At 44.0% G+C, this 21,528-nt stretch overlaps 1 protein-coding gene across 1 annotated transcript in view; it reads left to right on the forward strand.

Annotated features, from left to right (window-relative positions):
- UBE4B (ubiquitination factor E4B) overlaps positions 1-21,528 on the forward strand; it is an 80,926-nt gene that overhangs the window by 48,822 nt on the left and 10,576 nt on the right. The window contains exons 16-22 of the mRNA XM_065876495.1: positions 1,268-1,367; positions 2,623-2,750; positions 7,076-7,174; positions 7,884-8,119; positions 14,006-14,132; positions 15,783-15,927; positions 19,988-20,122. Coding sequence (XP_065732567.1) covers positions 1,268-1,367; positions 2,623-2,750; positions 7,076-7,174; positions 7,884-8,119; positions 14,006-14,132; positions 15,783-15,927; positions 19,988-20,122 — 970 coding nt within the window. The remainder of the gene's footprint in view (positions 1-1,267; positions 1,368-2,622; positions 2,751-7,075; positions 7,175-7,883; positions 8,120-14,005; positions 14,133-15,782; positions 15,928-19,987; positions 20,123-21,528) is intronic.

Raw genomic sequence — 21,528 nt, forward strand, 5'->3', positions numbered from 1 at the left:
ATTCATGTTCCAGTTGTAGACAGAGGAATCCACTTCATCTGAGATAAGCAGAAAGAGGATAATTAAGGCTACTATTTGGTTTATTGAATCACTGGCACGCCTGGAAAAGAGGACTCCCAGAGCTCTTCTTCGAACCTGGCCTGGCAGGAAGAAGCTGCTTCAGGGTTCAGCCTCTGCCAGTGCTTCAAGCAAAACCCGTCCACAGTGTGCTTCCAGAAGAACCATGTGGCTGTCACTTCACTATATGCACCTCTGCCTTCAGTGAGGGCTCACCTCTTGGTGGAAGCTAGGTCATGTGCAGAAATGCTGGCAGCAAGGGAATCAAGGAAATGTAGTTTTTGTTTTTGTTTAATTTATTTATTTAATTAATTTATCTTTGGCTGTGTTGGGTCTTCGTTGCTGCGCGCGGGCTTTCTCTAGTTGCGGCGAGCGGGGGCTGCTCTTCGTTCTCATGCACGGGCTTCTCATTGTGGTGGCTTCTCTTATTGCGGAGCATGGGCCTCTAGGTGCGTGGGCTTCAGTAGTTGTGGCACGCAGGCTCAGTAGTTATGGCTCGCGGGTTCTAGAGAGCAGGCTCAGCTGCTCCACGGCATGTGGGATCTTCCCGGACCAGGGCTCAAACCCGTGTCCCCTGCATTGGTAGGCGGATTCTTAACCACTGCACCACCAGGGAAGTCACTAGGAAATGTACTTTTAAAGAAGTTATTGCCCCCTAGTTTCCTACACAATGTTTTGATAGATAGAAAGGGTTGACATAGTGTTAAGTGAGCCAGTCTTTAAAATATGCAGCATATTACATGATCAGGGAAGGCTTTACCTGTCTGACAGGTGATATTTGAGGAGATACCTGAAGGGAGTGAAGGAGCAAGTCACAAAGGTAACCTCAGAGAAGAGCATTCCAAGCAGAAGGAAAAGTGCCCTTAGTAAAGTAGCGTTTTGTTTTGGGTAATTGAGTAGGCATAGTAACCTTGCATTTTCTCCCTCCCAGAAAAACAGGGAACGATGTATTTCCTTCCAAAAGTAATGATTACTGTATTTCATCAAATCTAAAATGCCATCCACTTTAAGACATCGTTATGTTGGGAACCAGTAAGAAAGAAAAATACTGCCAATTTAGCCATAACTTGCCACTGAGTTTGGTGATGCTGACATGGGGGGAGAGAGGGGACATGTGTCTGAGAGTCAGTGACATGGTGAAAATGAACACATAAGGTGGGTGATAGATCTCTGTGTCTTCTTTCATTTGACTGTTAGTCTTTACTTTCAGAACTGTGGAAGATTTGAAAAACAATGAAAGCCAATGGAAAGACTCCCCACTGGCAGCTAGACACCGTGAAATGCTGAAGCGCTGCAAAACTCAGCTTAAGGTTTGTATCATTAATTGGGATAATTATACACCAGCCTCATAATAGTAATTTTCCCACCAGAATATGAGCAGTTTAATGTCCTCAGTTTTTCTCATTATTCTCTTCCCCCCAAGATAAAAATGGTACATTTAAAAACTTGTGGATAGTTTCTATGTATATTTAAATCTCAGGACAGAAAATGCCTATGCCTATGCCAATGACAATATGAATTCTTAATGGATTTTATCATCCTCAGTTGAACATCACCTCCCTTTCCTTGCCTTGTGCAAGATCCTCCCCATCTGCTAACCCTCACCCCCGCACCTCAAAACACACACAACTCCAGTTTGTCCAGCCACGCATTTTCATGATGTTTGACAAAGTGGATTTGTGGTAGTGGAAAGATCTCTTTGCTTTGCCCCTCATTGTTCGTTTAATTGAAAATGATCCATCGTATAGAACCTAACTGCAGATGGGAAGATTTCTGCTTATGAGACATAGCTGGAAACAAATGCTAGCTAAGGTTGTACAAGGGAAGCACAGGCAGCAGATTTATGCATTTTTCATTTATGCATTTTTATGTTCCAATTACAAAGCTGAATGTTAGCTGCTCGTGTTTTTTGTTGATTCGTAGGATGATGTGTAGACATTTTACCTGACTTAGATTTCTGGTACAAGTTAAGATTCCAGTTTTATTTATCTATACAGTAGACCTCTTTGAGATGCCGAAAAAGCTGGGGGCTCTTTTCTGGGGTCTGTAGACCCCCTAAGCACTCCAGAGATAGGTTTCAAGAAGCCTATAAACTGTTTATATGCAATGTGTGCTCACGTGTGTGTTTAAACTCACAGCGATACTCTGAGGCGGGTATTATACCACCCTTGGTGGACAAGCATTTTGCCCAAGAGCAGCTTTTCAGTGCTGACCCGGCATTGAGATGCGGATTTGTCTGGCTCTTCTCAGTAACCATCCCTGACTTCCGAAGGGCCTCCCCCATCAGGTTATTTGAATATGGCAGTGACAGCCTAACCTTTTTCAGCACTAACTGTGTGCTAGGTTCTGTGCCCAGTGATTCGCATGGCATGCCTTTTCTTTCTCTTAGAACAGAGAAAGAGAAAGCTCTAGAGACATGACCAGCATCTTACAGGCAGTTAGCAATGAAGCTCTTGAAGCTCTAGAGCCTAGGTTTCCCATCTCCTTGCCCATTCCCTGCCCAGTCACGCTGCAGGTACTTAGCCACCAACTAATCTATGGGTGGGGACATACCTGCTTCCGCAGAAACTGGTACGATGCAAGGCCTGTGCTGATGCTGGTTTACTTGACGAGAGCTTCCTGAGAAGATGTCTGAATTTTTACGGCCTTCTCATTCAGCTGCTGCTCCGCATCCTGGACCCTGCCTATCCCGAGTGAGTGTGCTCTGTCCTCTTCACACCGGCTGCACTCCCCAGGCTGTGTTGTCTTTATTGTTCTTCAAAGCCAATACCTAAGACAAGACCCTTACATTATTAAGAATTCATTTCCAGGTTGTACTTATATAGAAAGTAGTATTTTTTTTTTTTTTTTTTTTTTTTGCGCGGGCCTCTCACTGTTATGGCCTCTCCCGTTGCGGAGCACAGGCTCTGGACGCGCAGGCTCAGTGGCCACAGCTCACGGACCCAGCCGCTCCGCGGCATGTGGGGTCTTCCCGGACTGGGGCACGAACCCGTGTCCCCTGCATCAGCAGGCAGACTCTCAACCACTGCACCACCAGGGAAGCCCAAAGGTAGTAGTATTAATAAATATTTTCGGGGACTTCCCTGGCGGTCCAGTGGTTAAGACTCCACACTCCCAATGCAGGGGCCATGGGTTCGACCCCTGGTTGGGAAACTAAGATTCCCACGTGCCACATGGCGCGGCCTGGGGGAAAAAAAAAATAAGTAAGTAAATATTTTCCTTGGAATTAGTTACAGTAATAAGGGACTGTCAACACCTATTAAATTATTAATCTTGACATAGTGCTTTTTAAAAATTGGCTATAAAATCTTCAGGGTTTTTTCTTGTTGTTCTGGGGGGTTTTTTGTTTTTGCTTTTATTTATTTAGTAGGTTAATTTTGGCTGCATTGGGTCTTCGTTGCTGCACGCAGGCTTTCTCTAGTTGCCACAAGAGGAGGCTACTCTTCGTTGCGGTGCACGGGCTTCCCATTGAAGTGGCTTCTCTTGTTGTGGAGCACGGGCTCTAGGCACGCGGGTTTCAGTAGTTGTGGCATGTGGGCTCAGTAGTTGTGGCTCACAGGCTCTAGAGCGCAGGCTCAGTAGTTGTGACACACGGACATAGTTGCTCTGTGGCATGTGGGATCGTCCCGGACCAGGGCTCGAACCCGTGTCCCCTTCATTGGCAGGCAGATTCTTATCCACTGCGCCACCAGGGAAGCCTCGCTTTTCTTTATTTTTTTTAATTGAAGTAGAGTTGATTTACAGTGTTGTGCCAGTCTCTGCTGTACAGCAAAGTGACTCAGTTACTCATATATAGACATTCTTTTCTTTTTAAATATTCTTTTCCATTATGGTTTATCACAGGATAGTGAATATAGTTCCCTGTGTTTATACAGTAGGACCTAGTTGTTTATCCATCCTATATTTAATAGTTTACATCTGCTAATCCCATACTCCCAATCCTTCCCCCACCCCCCTCCCCCTTGGCAACCACAAGTCTGTTCTCTATGCCAGTGAGTCTGTTTCTGTTTTGTAGATGGGTTCATTTGTGCCATATTTTAGATTCCACATATGAGTGATACCATATGGTATTTGTCTTTCTCTTTCTGACTTCCTTCACTTAGCATGATAATCTCTAGTTGCATCCATGTTGCTGCAAATGGCATTATTTTGTTCTTTTTTATGGCTAAATAGTATTCCATTGTATATATATGTACCACATCTTCTTTATCCATTCATCTGTCAATGAACATTTAGGTTTTCTCCATGACTTGGCTATCGTGAATAATGCTGCTGTGAACATAGGGGTGCATGTATCTTTTTGAATTATAGTTTTGTCCAGGTATATGCCCAGGAGTGGGATTGCTGGATCATATGGTGATTCTATTTTTCGTTTTTTGAGGAATCTTCATACTGTTCTCCACAGTGGCTGCACCAACTTACATTCCCACCAACAGCGTAGGAGGGTTCCCTTTTCTTTACACCCTCTCCAGCATTTGTTATTTGTAGACTTTTTAATGATGGCCATTCTGACCTTTGTGAGGTGGTACCTCATTGTAGTTTTGATTTGCATTTCTCTAATAATTAGCAATGATGAACATCTTTTCATGTGCCTACTGGCCATCTGTATGTCTTCTTTGGAGAAGTGTCTGTTAAGGTCTTCTGCCCATTTTTCAATTGTGTTGATTTTTTTTGTTGTTGAGTTGTATGAGTTTGTATATTTTGGAGATTAAGCCCTTGTCTGTCACATCATTTGCAAATACTTTTCTCCCATTCCATAGGTTGTCTTTTCATTTGTTTTTTATGGTTTCCTTTGCTGTGCAAAAGCTTGTAAATTTGATTAGGTCCCATTTGTTTATTTTTGTTTTTATTTCTATTGCCTTGGGAGACTGACCTAAGAAAACATTGGTATGATTTATATCAGAGAATGCTTTGCCTATGCTCTCTCCTAGGATTTTATGGTGTCATGTCTTATGTTTAGGTCTTAAGACATTTTGAGTTTATTTTTTTTCATGGAGTGAGGGAGTGTTCTAATTTCATTGATTTACATGCAGCTCTCCAACTTTCCCAGCACCACTTGCTGAAGAGACTGTTTCCCATTTTATATTCTTGGAAAATTGGCTATAAAATCTTTGATTGATAGAAAAGGAAATTGGAAGCTAAACGCTGGAGTTAACAGGATATTAGGTCCCCCTAGACACTGGGTCCAGGCAAATCCCTAGCGAATTCAGAGAATGAGCTGAGAACATTCTTGATCTCTTTATCATCACCTGGACAGCTCCTCCAGGCAGCCATTTTTGTTTTATTTGTTATTGTTTTATGGTTATTATGAAATCTCAGGATCACCAGTGTTGGTGAGGTTGGCCCAAGCCCCCTGCAGGAGTGGAAAATATTGGGTTGGCCAAAAGGTTCGTTCAGTTTTTTCCGTAAGATGGCTCTAGTAGCACTTAGTTGTCTTTAACTTCATTTGAAACAATTTTGTTAGGTTGTATGTGACAGCTGTCATATCAGCGTGCATTTAAAAAAAGACATCAGAATTGGTGAATTTTTGTGTAGCCATTTTCATATTGAAGATAGAAGGAAAAAAGTCACAATTTCAGCATATCATGCTTTATTATTTCAAGAAAGGTAAAAACGCAGCTGAAACGCAAAAAAAGATTTGTGCAGTGTATGGAGAAGGTGCTGCGACTGATCGAATGTTGTCAGAAGTGGTTTGCAAAGTTTCGCGCTGGAGATTTCTCACTGGATGACACTCCCGGTCAGACAGACCAGTTGAAGTTGATAGCGATCAAATCAAGACGTTAACTGAGAACAATCAGTGTTACACCACGTGGGAGATAGCCGCATACTCAAAATATCCAAATCAAGCGTTGGAAATCATTTGCACCAACTTGGTTATGTTAATTGTTTTGATGTTTGGGTTCCACGTAAGTTAAGCAAAAAAAACCTTCTTGACTGTATTTCCGAATGCCATTCTCTACTTAAATGTAACGAAAATGTTCCATTTTTAAAACAAATTGTGACGGGCAATGAAAAGTGGATACTGTGCAGTAATGTGGAATGGAAGAGATCGTGGGGCAAGCAAAGTGGACCACCACCAACTACACCAAAGGCCGGTCTTCATCCAAAGAAGGTGATGTTGTGTATATGGTGGGACTGGAAGGGAGTCCTCTATCATGAGCTCCTTCTGGAAAACCAAACGATTAATTCCAACAAGTACTGCTCCCAGTTAGATCAACCGAAAGCGGCACTCAACAAAAAACGTGCAGAATTAGTCAACAGAAAACGCATAATCTTCCATCAGGATAACGCAAGACCGCATGTTTCTTTGATGACCAGGCAAAAACTTTTACAGCTTGGCTGGGAAGTTCTGATTCATGTGCCGTATTCACCAGACATTGCACCTTTGGATTTGAATTTATTTCGGTCTTTACGAAATTCTCTTAATGAAAAAAATTTCAATTCCCTGGAAGACTGTAAAAGGCACCTGGAACAGTTCTTTGCTCAAAAAGATAAAACGTCTTGGGAAGATGGAATTATGAAGTTGCCTGAAAAATGGCAGAAGGTAGTGGATCAAAAGGGTGAAGACGTTGTTCAATAAAGTTCTTGGTGAAAATGAAAAATGTGTCTTTTATTTTTACTTAAAAACCGAAGGCACTTTTTGGCCAACCCAATAGTATTTAAAGTACATGTGTAGCTCTGTTGTCTCAAACAGTTTGAGTTCCATAAAATGACCAAACATGACCCTTTTATTTCCTTCACAATTATTGCATTAATCTTAATGCAATAAATAAAAATCAAGAAATCAAGAAAAGGAAAAACAAAAATGTTTCACGTCCACCCTAGCCTATCCCTGTCTTCATTATTCCCTGTTCATTTCTGGTTGTAGTTTCTTTGCCTGTGCACTTTTTACATAGTTCTGTTCTAGAATGAGAGCTTTTTCCAAATGAAACACTTACTTGTGATGGTAGTATAATATTCCTTGTAGTTTGATGTGTCATGATTTCATTTTGTAACCTGTACTTTTTCTCTTTGACAGTGTCACACTGCCTTTAAGTTCAGATGTCCCCAAGGTATTTGCAGCATTGCCTGAGTTTTATGTAGAAGATGTTGCTGAATTTTTATTTTTTATTGTACAGTAAGTCCCATTCACATATTACATAGTTCTAAAATGTGTTTATATTTAATATGTACATTATATTATGAACCTCCATCTTATGCCACTGCTTTAACGGAATGCTGCCTGGAGACTGGAAAAATAAATCCGGCTGTGGCATCCAGCCAATTCCAATAATAACTCAAGACAGAGGAGGATTAACAGTGCTGGTAATAACGTGCTCTGTGAAAAGTGAGTCGAATTGTGTGTCTGAGAAACAAGGAGAAAACCGTTTATAAATATCTGAGTGAACATTCAAAAGCCAGAAATACCCACCTCTATATTTTGTACCAAAATTTTTCTCAATTGTAAAATTAGAGAATGCTTACAAAGAAATAGGTTGAGTTTGTAACCAATATTTGAACGTTGAAAAAATGAAAACAGCTCCATCAAAATATTTTTTAAAGTCTTTTTGGTCATGAAGATCTTTTGTAAAATTCACCTACGATTTAATCATACCTTTGGTTTATTTTCTAAAACATAAGTTAATATAGCATGCTATGGCCAATAGACGCAATGGGTTTTAAATCTACCTAGTTGTGATGTGGATAGTCACCTTAAACTCAGCAAGTTAAAGGGAATTCCGTGTCCTGGCTCCTAGACCTATTCGTCCCCTTCCTTGCCTAATGACACCAGCATCCACCCGTGTTTTCTCAGAGCTTTACTACCTGTTCCTCTCACCTCTCTTCAGATACTCTCCTCAGGTGCTTTATGAGCCCTGTACTCAGGATATTGTGATGTTCCTCGTTGTGATGTTGTGTAACCAGAACTACATCCGAAATCCGTATCTGGTGGCCAAACTCGTAGAAGTCATGTTTATGACTAACCCTGCTGTTCAGCCACGGACCCAGAAGTTTTTTGAAATGATTGAGAACCATCCTCTCTCCACCAAGCTGTTGGTCCCTTCCCTGATGAAGTTTTATACAGGTAGGTTCCTGATGTGTACAGGTGGGCAAGGTCGTCTAAAGCCAGTGGTTGAAGTTGTTCTAAACCTGTTACCTAATATTCTGACATCGGCTTATAAGTATGACCCACTAGTACACTGCCAGCAGAGCATAAACTGTTGGTTATTTTTCCCCTGAGTTGTGGAAATATTACACTGACCACTCTATATACTAGTCCCTGATGATTCAGTGAGATCCATTGAAAGTCAGATGGGTAACACTGAGATCAAGTTGGTGTTTTTATCTGAAACTACCTGGGTCATTTTAGCTTTTAACTTACAACATTAGTTTCGCAACACTGTCCTATAACCCAGAGTTTCAAAACTGGGTAAAACCAGGAGCTTGTTAAAAATGCTTATTCTTGGAGATCCCACTCAAACCAACAGAAGCAGGATCTCTGAGAGTCTTCACTCATTGACTAATTCTGTACATTCATCCAATGCCTGCTATTTGCCAGGCACTGTTCTAGGTGCTAGGCGACACTGGTGAACAAGACTGAGAATGTATCAGACACTCTGCAAGGAGGTCTTCCTCTTCTGGTTGAATTGCATTCCAAATTTTCATTTTTAATTTGGCTTTTGAACTGCAAATGTGTTTTCATAAAGCCTGTTCCTTAGGGGACGCATTCCCCTGTTCTCTACCAAAGGCACAGGACTATACAGATGGAACATTTCCCTCCAGTTTGTATATTTCTCAGGAAAGGAAGTGTGTTGTCTGTCTTCTTTTTATTTATTTATTTATTTATTTATTTTTGGCTGTGTTGGGTGTTCGTTGCTGCGCTCAGGCTTTCTCCAGCTGCGGCAAGCGGGGGCTATTCTTCATTGCGGTGTGTGGTCTTCTCATTGCAGTGGCTTCTCTTGTTGCGGAGCACAGGCTCTAGGCACACGGACTTCAGTAGTTGTGGCATGTGGGCTCAGTAGTTGTGGCTTGTGGGCTTAGTAGTTGTGGATCGTGCAGGCTCAGTAGTTGTGGCACGTGGGCTTAGTGGTTCCACGGCATGTGGGATCTCCCCGGACCAGGGCTCGAACCCGTGTCCCCTGCATTGGCAGGTGGATTCTTAACCACTGCGCCATCGGGGAAGCCCTTGTCTGTCTTCTTATCTTCTATTGAACCTAGCACGTTCTGAGCACCCATTTAGCAGAATGTACTCGCCATGCTCTTAGAGGAAACACCAGCCTCCCGGAGCACAGTCCATTGTTGTTCACGGCGGCGGCAGCGGTTTGAGGATTCCTCTGTGTTCAGTGACAACCGCCCCTTCCCTGTAGACCAAGACCTGCTCCTGCTTATTTTGGGCTGGTGCTGACATCTCTCTCTGTGTGCTTCTGAGGCTCAAGAACCTGTCTACCTCCTTTCCCCTTTGTCACTATTATCTTATGTCACCTACTGGGAGTTTCTCTCCTTCCCCAAGCCTGCCTGTATCCTCTTAAACCTAAACAAGTATGCAGGCCTCTTGAAGTTTTGTTAACATGCTCACCTTGGCAATAGCAGAACACTCCTGGGTAAAAGGCCCCCGCTTGGCTCTCCTGTCCTCCTCTTACCTCTCAGCCCTGGTAGGAGAGGACCACGGGCCATTCCAGGTACAAGTGGTACATCACCCGTGTACAGGACGGGACCTTGTATGGTCCCATGCACCTGTCAGGCTTACCTGAATTGAAGGTAATTCTGCATTTCTTAAAATAATGATGAGGTACCTCTTTTCACCTGTTAAATTTATTTTTAAGATGGGAATACCTAGTGCTAATATGGTTGTAGGGAAATAAACGAACCTGCAAAAAAAGTCTGTTTCATCTCCTCCGTAGCTCATGTGTAGAATTAGTGCTATGAAACTCTCTAAGAATGTAAGTTGGTAAAGCCTTTCTGGAAGGCATATTGGCAGTCCACACCAAAGCCTTTTATCTTCCATATCAGTCAAGGCCCAGTTAGGATAACCTGCTGGTTAGTTTAAGAGAGAGAATTTAACATAAGGAACTGGTGAAATAGGTAGTGGAAGACAGAAAAGGCAAATAAGGAACACTGGGGTAGTACAGATTGTTGGTGCAGTGAGCAGCCATCATCTGTCCCTAGGACTGGGGGAACCAAGGGAAAAGGCTGGGGTTATGGGATTCTAGTGCCTCAAATTAGTGCTTAGACAGAACTGGGACCCAGGCCTGAGGAAGCATGCTGGCCAGCTGGTGCTGGTGTCTCTGAGGGCATGTGGGATTCCTGGTCCTGCGAGTGTGGAACAAAGCTGGAAACAAGCCAGCTGCTGCTGCTGGGCTGGAGAGTCCATGATGGGAGCAGCAAGCCAACAGAGGTCCAAGTCCCTTCTTCAGTTTTCCAACTCCCCTGCAGCGCCCCCTGTTGGCGAGCCTAACGGGGCCAGCCGGCAAAGGGAAACTTAAGAGTCCCAGCGTCAGTATCACAAAGCCAAGTATAAAGGGTGGATTTGGGGGGACCTCCCTGGTGGCCCAGTGGTTAAGACTTCATCCTCCCAATGCAAGGGCCCGGGTTCGATCCCAGGTCAGGGAACTAGATCCCACGTGCATGCCGCACCTAAGAGTTACATGCCGCAACTAAGGAGCCCAGTGTTGCAACTAAGACCCGGCGCGACCAAATAAATAAATAAATGTCTTAAAAAAAAAAAATTGGTGGATTTGGGGCTGAGAGACAGCAGCTAAATAAAGAGTACACCCTCTTACATGTAAACTTCATTCATAGTAATCGATTCTGGGGGAATAAATATAAATGTTTATAACAGCATTCACTGTGTTAGTATTTATAATGCGGTACAGTGAGAGTATTAAAAACAACCTGAATTCCTGCCAGTTGTGGGTCAGTTAAGTAAATTATAGTGTATCCATACGGTGGGTCTATGTGAACCATGAAAAATAGTGTGTTATTTACAGTACGTGGTTAAGTAATAAAAAGTAAAGAAAATGCCATGTAATGGAACAATATGTCAAGTATGACCACGTTTTGGTACACGTATATATATTACAGAAAAAAGTGTGGGAGAATATACGCCAAAATATTAACAGTGAATTGGTTATTTATGAATGGTAGAACTGTGGGTAGTTTGGGTTTTTTTTTTTTAATTATCTGAACATCTTAATTATTCTACAGTAAACATGCTTTGTTAGTATTAAAAAAATTTTTTTAGTTAAGTGCATTTTGTACTAGGATAGTGCTCTGGGCCTGTCACTGTGGTTTTGGTATAAAGAGCAGGGCTGGGCCTCTTGCCTGTGAGACCAGTGCTGGGCCTGGGGGGCCCCCCACCGGTAAGATTCCAGGAGCTGGTGGGCGGGTGTTGTTTTTCCTTTCCCCCTTGCCACCAAGCAGTGTGCCCTCTGGCCCTGGACCACCTCTGTGGTGGTCCATGGGTATTAGATGATACCCATGCTAATAATAGCCACTGCTTATTGAACATTTACTAATCCTTTCACTAAATCCACACAGCAGTCCTCAAGATGGCTGCTATAAATATCTCCATTTTACGAATGAGGAAACTGCAGCTTAGAAAGGTCAAGAAGCTTGCTGAAGGTAAACAGCCAGTGAGTGGCAGCGGCCTCAGCAGCCGGGCATTAGCACAGGTGCTCCTCCGGTTACCACGGGCCCTGCGCCAAGGGAGCCCTGCCACGGGCGTGGTGGACACTCCCCACGTGTCCGTCAAATCCATGTTAAGTCCTGCTGACTGAGGTCCTGGCTCCTGAGCACGGCTGACTCTCAGACATGAATTAGAGATTGATCTCTGGAACAGGCTCCTCTTTTACACCCCAGAGAGGGTATTCTAGCTTAGACAATACTTAAGATCAAATGTTTGTTCCAAAAATAAAACTGAGTTTCAAAAATAAGAGTATTTTATTTGTACCACAGCAGTCAGTGCCTTAAGGACCAGCTCTCAAAACTTGGCTACTCAGAACCAGGAAGAACACTGATAACCAAGACTTACCTTCAAGACTGTTCTCTTCCCCACGCTGATCTGAATCAGCAAAGCCAGCGTTAGCCCAAGTAGATTCGATCACTAATTCAACAAATACGTACGGAGCTCCTACTGCGGGTCAGCTTTGGTGTTGCTGCCAGGGCCTAGCGGTGAGGACCCCAAATCCCCGCCATCACCAGTCAGGCACCCTAGCTGGGAGACAGACACTGAACCCATAAATGAGGTAATTCCAGAGAGTGAGTGTGAGAGGAAGGCCTGGTGCTGCTTTAAGAAGCATAGTCAGGGGAGGTCTCTGAGGAGATGACTTTGGAGTAATGTTGAAAATGAGACCCAAGAGGGGACAATAAGCAGATCTCAGCCACAGTGTGCAGACAGTGAGGACAGCAAGTGTAAAGGCCCTGAGGCCCGGGCAGCCTAGTGAATCAAGCCAGAAGACTCATGACGGGGGAGCAACTACCAGGGATAGTTCATTGCAGGCCTCTTAGAACTAGGACTTGAGAATTAGAACTTGGGCTGATGCAGTTTTGAGGCAACATTAGGAATGAATTTTCTTTTAATGTTGGGAGAGATGTATATTGATGGGTAGTAAGTTAACCGTCATTACTTAGCCTCTGCTCTGTTCAGGACACAGTACAGGTGTTATGAGCCATTTAGAGCCTTGACGAGGCTCTTTGTCAGCCCCCGGTGTTCTTCTCCTGTGGACTCTGCTAAATCAGCCCTCCACGCTTTAGTTCACATTTTTATACAGTTAATAAAATGACACTTAGTTCAGCTTAAAGAAAGGTTGACCTAATGAATATATGTAAGTGCTTTTAGATCTTTGTACCATGGGTCTTAGCTTATTCCTTTTATCTTTAAATAACTACTTTCCTTTTTAATCCCAAGAAACTGTTCATTGGCAAATATAGAAAATAGCAAAAAGAAAATAAAAATCATTGATAATCTCTGCACTCAGAGAGAATCTGTTAACATTTTGCTCTGTATCTTTCCAGTCAATTTGTATATCGTGTGTATGAGTGTGTGTGTATTTTTTAATATGATTGGACCCAAACTGTATATTTTGTTTGGTAGCCTATGGTTTTCACTTAATATATCACAAATACCTTTTTGTGTTCTCTGTTGGGCACTTGGATTATTTATATTTTTTTCATATAAATAGTACTTTAATGAGTATCCTTGGAGATCAGTCTTTGAACATGTGTTTTCTTGAATAGAATTGGTGGGTCAGAAAGATGGGCATACTGATGGCTTGTGATACATTTTGTAATATTGTCTGTTCATCCCCACCAGCATTTATAGGGTGCCTTTTATCTTTTCCTTGAGTCGTACTGTCTTTACCTGACAGTTTTCCTTCTTTTTAAGATTTGTCACGAATTCAGGAATTTCTCATGCTTAAGCTGTTTGTCTTTTGGATAACTAAGTTTGATCTTTGTTCCATGTGAAAAGATACATGGATGATGGTAATTGGTAAATGAATGATGAGTACATAGAGATTTACTATGCTTTTCTCTACTTTTAGAACATCAATTATACGAAAGTAGTTAAAATAATAGTCACATTTAGTAGGTATGTGGCCCTTAATAAAACTTAACCCAATTTTTTTCCTGCTCAGGGATACTCATTTAAAGTTCTATGGAATTTCTATAAATTAGTAAGAAAATTGGGGGAGTTATGAGAATTCAGATTCTGGTCATGGGTGTTGCCACGCTATTTTCCCAGCCCAGTTCCTTTTGTTATTGTGTCATTGCCAGACCTTCGTTGTGAAACTTTTGTCTTCAAAACCACCTCGTAATTTCTCTTCTGCCTTCCATGTGAGATATAGACAAAATTTTATCACATCTGTGATTTTGCAGATTTGTATTATTCATTCAATGACATTGTAGCAGCAATAACTGCTTTTAGAAAGGGAAGAAAGTACATATGCTTCAGTCCCTTGTCTTTCTTCTTTAGATGTTGAGCATACCGGAGCCACCAGCGAGTTCTATGACAAGTTCACCATTCGCTATCATATTAGCACCATTTTTAAAAGCCTTTGGCAAAATATAGCTCACCATGGCACCTTTATGGAGGAGTTCAAGTGAGTATTGGGCCCCTAATGTCACAGCTTGCTCTCTTGCAAATCACAGGTAGAGTGGCCGCTTAAAAACTTTCACAGCTGGGTTCTTGTTGACTGTTTGCTTGGTCTCAGCCTCCCTTAAGTTTTCCAGATGGTACTACTAAATGTGAGTAGGGTTACCTAAATCTCTGTGCTTGACAGACATTGCTGAACTTTAGATTTTTCAAGATACTGCGGGCATGGTATACGTAGAGAAAGAATCTATAACTATTCTGAAGTGATGTGTTGTGTTTTTTGGTGTTTCCTGAGTACAGTATTAAATGAATTTGCAGAATGCCTGAAATGAGATCTTACGGTGCTCTTGAATATGATACCAAGCTTTAGAGTTAGAAATGTAAGGAGAACTTCAGATTCAGAAGCAGATAGGGTAAGGCTGTCACTTGAAGTGACGTTCTTTGTAGTGAGGCCCTAGACCTTGATTAAGGGCTTTTCATTACCAACCTGAAATTTCGGTGACTACTTAAACCTGGACATTAGTAATTCCATCTAAGTTACTTTTAAAAGAAAGGTGCTTCAAATAGAAAGGTAGGTGAAAATATTGAACTCTTGAATTATTCTTCAGAAGAGATTTTATCCCATCTCCTTGGATCTTTTGCAACCCATGTTCAGTCTTTGGTCAAGCCTAGCTGTCACTTGTTTACTGAGTTACTAGTCAACAGTATAAGTACGACCAGTGGAGTAGCCATTTGCTAGACACCTTTCTGCAGAGTAACCTCTTTAAGTTTGTTATCTCCATGAACTGCTCTTGTCATCAGAATTACATTCCAGCAAAAAAAGCTTGGCATGAGCTTAGGAGCCCAGGCAGGCCCACAGCTTCATCTGCCTGGAGAGTTCATCCTGAACTTCCCATGTTCCTGAAATCCAGGCCTCTGCCCTTGTTCACAGGAACTTCTCTTCCCCGCACCCCCGGCATGGGCTCACTGCCCTCTGGTCACCCAAAAGTAGATCCTGAAGTGTAGCTCCTCTTTTCTCTACTAATCTGGCAGATACAGAGCCTAACCGGTTGGCCAAGCCATCTCAGCTCACCAGCAAGTCCGTCCATTATAATAGGATATGCAGGACAGTTCCAGAGATTGGAAACTTCTGTTTCCATAAAGTATGTTAATATCCTACTTTATCAGTATTACAGCTTCCACTTTTTCTTCAACCTGTCTTTCTTTATAATAAAGAAGAACTGTATCGGAAGTTCTCTTATCTCTTATATGTGGGTATTTGTGCTTTCCTTGTATGTTGGGGAGTTTAAGCATATTTTCTTTTCTAGTCTGGAAGAGTGTTTTCTCTACTTAAAATTATTGAGGGAATGAGCTGGGGAGTGCTGGTAAATCCACTCTCTGGAGGGGGAGAAAAATCAGCATTTGCTGGTCGTCCAGGGTGTAAATACCACCACTGTTGCCAAATTTGAGCTACCAAAGAATTTGCTCGCAGAACTCTAGAATGTTAGGACTTGGCTCTCGGGAACCGTGCAGGGTGGCTGTAGCACATCGGTGGAATGAGCTTATCAATTAATACAGAAGAATAACAAGGTCTCAGGAGATGTGGGGCTGCAGCACCAGAGCTGCACCTCCGCTCCAGGGAAATGTGTGACCATGTACCGTGTAATTGCCTTTTTAGTTCCGGGAAGCAGTTTGTCCGCTATATAAACATGCTGATAAACGACACAACATTTTTGCTCGATGAAAGCCTGGAGTCTTTGAAGCGGATCCACGAAGTGCAAGAAGAGATGAAGAACAAAGAACAGTGGGACCAGCTGCCCCGGGTGAGGACACGGTCCAGGTGATGGGACAGCATCGCAGGGAAGCAGCCTTGGCCCCAGGCAGAGCCCTGCTTTGGGGGCTGCATCTGGGTCTGAAGGCTTAGGTCCGACAGACTTGTCGGTACTTGTTACCATCCCACCTGTGGGCTTCTGTGAAGTTAGAGCCCAGGTTTGGGGTAGGAGAACCCTTAAACACTTGACCTAAAGCTAGGAAATGAGGTGAGAAGTCTTTGTCCTGAAAACTCTCTCTGCCTTTTTAACTTCCAAGGGCTGTTTTGCAGAAGAGCTTTTATTGTTGGAATATGTTAAGATGTAGGAAAGTAGGAAATAAATCTCTAGAACTCTGTCTGCTAGTCAAGAATTTGGTTTGTTCGCACGATCTTCTTTGGACATCTGTGTGACTAACTCAGGAGGGCTCTGATGGGGTGTTTTTCCTCTCAGTACATCTTGGTTTTTATGTTCAGTTATAAACAGAAAAGAGGTCCGTTTTGCCAGGTTCCATGAGAAATTCCTGCTGTACCAGTGACAGCACACTGCCCTCTCCTGACATTGATTGCCACCATTTAGACGGTTCCCCGGTCAGTTATTAGGCCCTTCGCAGCTATTGGTGACTTCATATATTGCTTAGTTCTGCTCCTGGTTTTGTTAGGTTCAAAATCAGAACTGCTTTCCGGAAAGCTGGGAGGACCGCTTTTTCTTTACTCGCAGCAGCATTCTCGAGATGAAGATGGTACCGAGGTTGTTCTAAAGCTGTGGAGTCAAAACTCTCTTAAACGTAGAATGTCGAAGCACACTTAGGGAAGGTTTTCATTCCAAGTATTCCTGCAGCTTTGATGAGAATTTTACGTCTTACTGTAGCCAACATGCTTCAACTACAAACTTAAACCTTCTGGGGGGGCTTTGCGCAGAGTCCGTGGATGCTGGATTTCTCCGGTGTCCATGCCACCACGCTCCTTGAGCCCCTCTAATTGTATTCATGAGGTGGCGCAGTGGTCGTCATCTTTTCCCTCGGCACTGTGCTGGCACCCTTTCGATGGCGTTCATCCTACCCACCAGCCTCGTATGCATTTCTAAACACATCTTAAACTGTTTCGCTCCTGTGCCTCCAAAACTCTCCTCCTGCTGCTCTCGGTTTCCCATGGGGCGGCATCACCCCCAGGCCTGAGGCTCCCCAGGGTGGCTCTAAGACATCCTCCCATGCTTGCCCCTTGTCACAGTCCATCAGCTCGAATCTGGTCCAGTTCCCCGGCCTTTGCAGAACGTGCCGGGGAAACAGATGACCTGTAGTTGCAAGAGCCCCAGCTTCGGGGTCCAGGGGACCTGGGTTTGAGAACTGTCACTGCCGTACATTAAAAGTTCTTCCTCGCTGTTTCCTAGCCCGTAAGTCAGAGATAGTTCTTGCCTTGTGGGAAAGTTGTAAGGAGAGACAGATGGTGAGGACGTAGTTCGTGGCCAGCCCAGAGAAAGTGTTCAGGATGTGTAGCACCTATTGCTTTGTTTGCCTTGAGACACTTCTGTCCAAAATGCTGTACATTCTACTCTTACGTATTAAAATCTTACCCATTCTTTGAGGGAGGTCTTGTCCAAATACTCCCTCACAGCTGACCTGCCCCATCAGTGGAGCTGCAAAGTCTCACCTTTCTCCCCACTCCTGTAACACCTCTTTATGTCACTCATGATGCGAATGTTGGACCAGCTTACGTTGTCGATGTTGGGATGCCGGTCTGTGGCACGTTACCTCGTCCAGAGTCAGTGCTTATAATAAGAGCATTTGTTTATGAGGCGACTGAGCAGATACTATTGATTTTTCTGGGTCAACGGATGGAAAAGGGCATAAATAATCCCTAAAACAATGCTCCTTCAGAATCAGGTCTGCTTGACTTTGGAGTCACTTCCTGCCTCCTGCCTCCCTGCCTGGTCCTCCCAGGTGCTCAGCTCTCAGGCTTCTCTTCTCTCTCCATACTTGTTCCCTAGGTCGTGTGTTTCACGGTGAGGATGCTGGTTGGAGTTTTGCTATAAGAATAATTCTTTGCTATGCGACAAGGTCCCAGACACTGCAGGACCTTTAGCGTCTCTAGCTCATGCCCATTTAATGCCAGTGATGCTTCCCTCCGACCCTGGGTCACCATGCAACCGGAAACATTCCCACACGTGGCCTGATGCCCCCAGTTGAAAATCACTGCTAGCTGATCTCATCTGTTCCAAGGCTTTAGCTGTCTGAATTCTAACGACTCCAAAATGTGCCTCCCCAGCCCGGCTCACTCCTGATTCAGGCTTACATAACCAGCTGTTGACCTGCCCCTGCCCAGTGGTCTAATAGGATCTCAAACCTGACTTGTCCAAAACTGAGCCCTCGATGTCGTCCCCCAGACCTCCTCTCCAGACTGCCCTGTCTCAGGAAGTGCCGACTGCATTCTGCTCATTGCTCTGGCTCAGCACCTTCTGGAGTCTTCCTTGATTCCTCCCTCTCCCAGCAAAGGCCCCTGGGCTCTGTCCTAAAGTATGTTTGTTATCTGACCTCTTCCCCCACCTCCAGCTCACTACCGTCTCTTAACCTGCATTACTGGAGTAGCCCCCCATTTGGTTTCGGCCTCCACCCTTGCCCATGTGCATTCCAGCAGGATGGTGTTAAAATCTGTCAGCCTCTCATCCCTGCTCTGCTCGGAGCCCTTCCAGGCTTCCCGAGTTCTCACACTCGGGCCTGGAGGGCACTGCAGTCTCGGCCCCGCCCTTCCCCTTCGCTCATGCTACCCTGCCCCCACTCGCCTCCCTGATCTTCCACCGAACAGCAGGGCCTTTGCACTTGCTGTTCCCTGAGCCCGGAGTGCTTTTCCCCTGGATCTTGCTGACTCACTTCCTTCAGATACCTGCTTAAATGTTACCTCCTCAGAGAGGCCTTCCCTGACCACCCTTTCCAGACTAGCACCCCAGCCCCAGCACACTTCTTACCCCTCCTCTGCCACCCCAGCCCGGCTTTATTTTTCTTCATCGTTATCGGACTTATCTGTATCTGGGTGGGTGTCTGCTTATTGCTTATCTCCCTAACTGGCATCTAAATTCCATGAGGTAGGCAGCCTTCTTGGTCATGTTCTATGCTTCATCTCCAGGACTAAAGGAGGCCTGGCCTGTGGAAGGGGCTGGATCACACTGATTGATGAATGAATGTGACACCCACACACACACTGAGGTGGTTCTCACCTTGCTCTCCCTCCATCCTCCCTGCTTCAGCCTTTCGTTCCTGACCGAAGGGCGGTGGGCAGGTCACCCAGCACTGGTGCAGGATCTCCACCGGGCACTTACCCAGGGGGCACTCGTGTGGCTACATCAGCTGTTCTAGCTGTTTCCCCTCCCCCAAGGTAAAGTAAACAGGCCTCTGAGCAGATGTAGGAATTTACGCCTGTACTGATGTTTCTGTATTTGGTCTATCACAGAGCCTTCAGTAGATTCCACCTTATTTTACCCATGAGTCAAATACACTTTATTGTCTTGTTTCCCAGCCTATGGCAGAGTAGAAGGAGGAGGATGGCACCAGAGGCAAGCATGCTGACAGTTGTAGAGGTTGACAGCCTAACCGATGTGGAGAGACAAAATTCAAAAGCTGAGCAATCTACAGGCCCTTGGTGTTGTGGCGAAACCTGTAGGCCAGTGTGATAGCGCAGCACGCCTGTGGTTTTCAAAATAACGATGACTACGCAGACGTTGTTATTAAGGAAGGTGAATATCCTTTATTAGCACGTGTATCAGGCAGGATGTAAGAATCACTTATTGCGTCCTGCATAGAAGTTGATGGTGAGTTCTTTTATCATTGAGGAAACTGAGTCTCATGTAAGTTATGTGCCAAGGTCCCCTTCTTCAAAGCCCTAAAGACATCCGATGGCGAAAGGAATAAACCTCAGTAATCTGGGAGGTTTGCTGTACAGGTTGTTGTATCATTCCCTAAGTATGTTGGCTGTATTCTGCACTTTCCCAGTTATGAGCTGACTGTATTTTTCCTTCGCACTTGGTGTTTGCCGAGCTGCTGACTGTACTGAGATGTGTCTGGCATCTGTTCACTGTCCCCCAGGATCAGCAGCAGGCCCGCCAGTCCCAGCTCGCTCAGGATGAGCGCGTTTCACGCTCATATCTTGCCCTGGCGACAGAAACCGTGGACATGTTCCATATCCTCACCAAGCAGGTCCAGAAGCCATTCCTCAGACCTGTGAGTAGAACCTTGGGGGTGTTTGTTTTGTCTGTTGGATTCCACATTCAGAGTCTATCACTTATAACTAAATAGAGTAGTTGTTGAAATCCTGGGTGTTTCAGCACCACAGTCACCCATCGGTGAGATTCTGTTACTGATTTTGTTCCCAGTTATGCTAATCGATACACACAACATTCTATCGGTAGTCTGAAGTGTGCCAGAGGTCACTTCCAAGATAACTTACATCACTTTCTGCTGAGACAGCACGTTGGATTATTAATGTTGAAGCTGTGACGTATTTTTGTCATCGTCGACTCCAGTATTTTATTTATAGGAAAAGTATAGGTGACATCAGTTGGAAATGAGACTATATTAAGTAGAAATAATTGATAGTGTATAAGATCTTTGGTTCTCTTCAGTGTAGGTTTGTTACACTCAGGAAACCAAAGGTTAATGAGAGCCATAATTAGGGTTTATGATAGGTCAAAGGTAGCCAGATTGTTTGGCCATGACTTGATTGATGAGACCGGGATCCTGTTTCTGAAATCGAAACTGAGGGGCATAAATGAAGATCTCTGCTTCTCTTCAACAATCCCCCGCAACACACACACACACTCACACATGCACGCAAACACACACACAGAGTTTAGAAGTCTTATGGTGGGGCCGGGGCCAGGATAGCGAGGAAGGCAAGAAAGGGGCCTGAGATTTGGTAGTGACTTGCCCACAGGGAGACAAGTTCACAGTGGGATATAATTTTACTACACGTCTCCTCCAGTTTCCCTGTTTACTCTCACCTCCATCATTATCACTACACCCTGTCCTACGTGCAACTCAAGAGATGAGCCCCCTCCTCTGTCCCGTTTACATTTCATGTCTCTTCATAAATAGATTTCAGTGCGAGAGCAGCAGAACACGAAGCAAAACAGTGCGCCACTGAAAGCGTAAGAACACTCAGCTCATTTAGATAAGGTACTTCAGACACTTGCTTCCCTTAAAGGTTCGCAGATGGACTTCTTTAAACTTTTTCTATAAAGGCCAGACAGTAAATAGTTTCGGCATTGTAGGCCACGTGGCCTCTATTGCAGCTGCTAGCTATGCTTTTGCTGTATTCCAGTAAAACTCCATGAAGTGAGGCATCAGGCCTGATACGTCTTGCAGCTAGCAGTTTGCCAATCCCTGCTCTAAGTCATGTTTTATTTTGTGTTCAACTACTCCGATGGCAGTGCTCTTTGATTGTTCAGAAGGTCAGAAACTATAAAAATTGCTTGAGACTATTCTTATCCCTCCTTTACCTCACAGTTTCTTAACAATTAAATACAGGAGTACTTTTTACTTTGTGCAAAAGCAGGTCCTTTAGAAGCCAAATTTAAGTTGAATTTGTATAAATCCAGTCGTGAAATTTAATGAAAACCTTGTTACTT

The sequence above is a fragment of the Phocoena phocoena genome, chromosome 1, assembly GCF_963924675.1.
Source record: "Phocoena phocoena chromosome 1, mPhoPho1.1, whole genome shotgun sequence".
NCBI classification, from domain to species: Eukaryota; Metazoa; Chordata; class Mammalia; order Artiodactyla; family Phocoenidae; genus Phocoena; species Phocoena phocoena.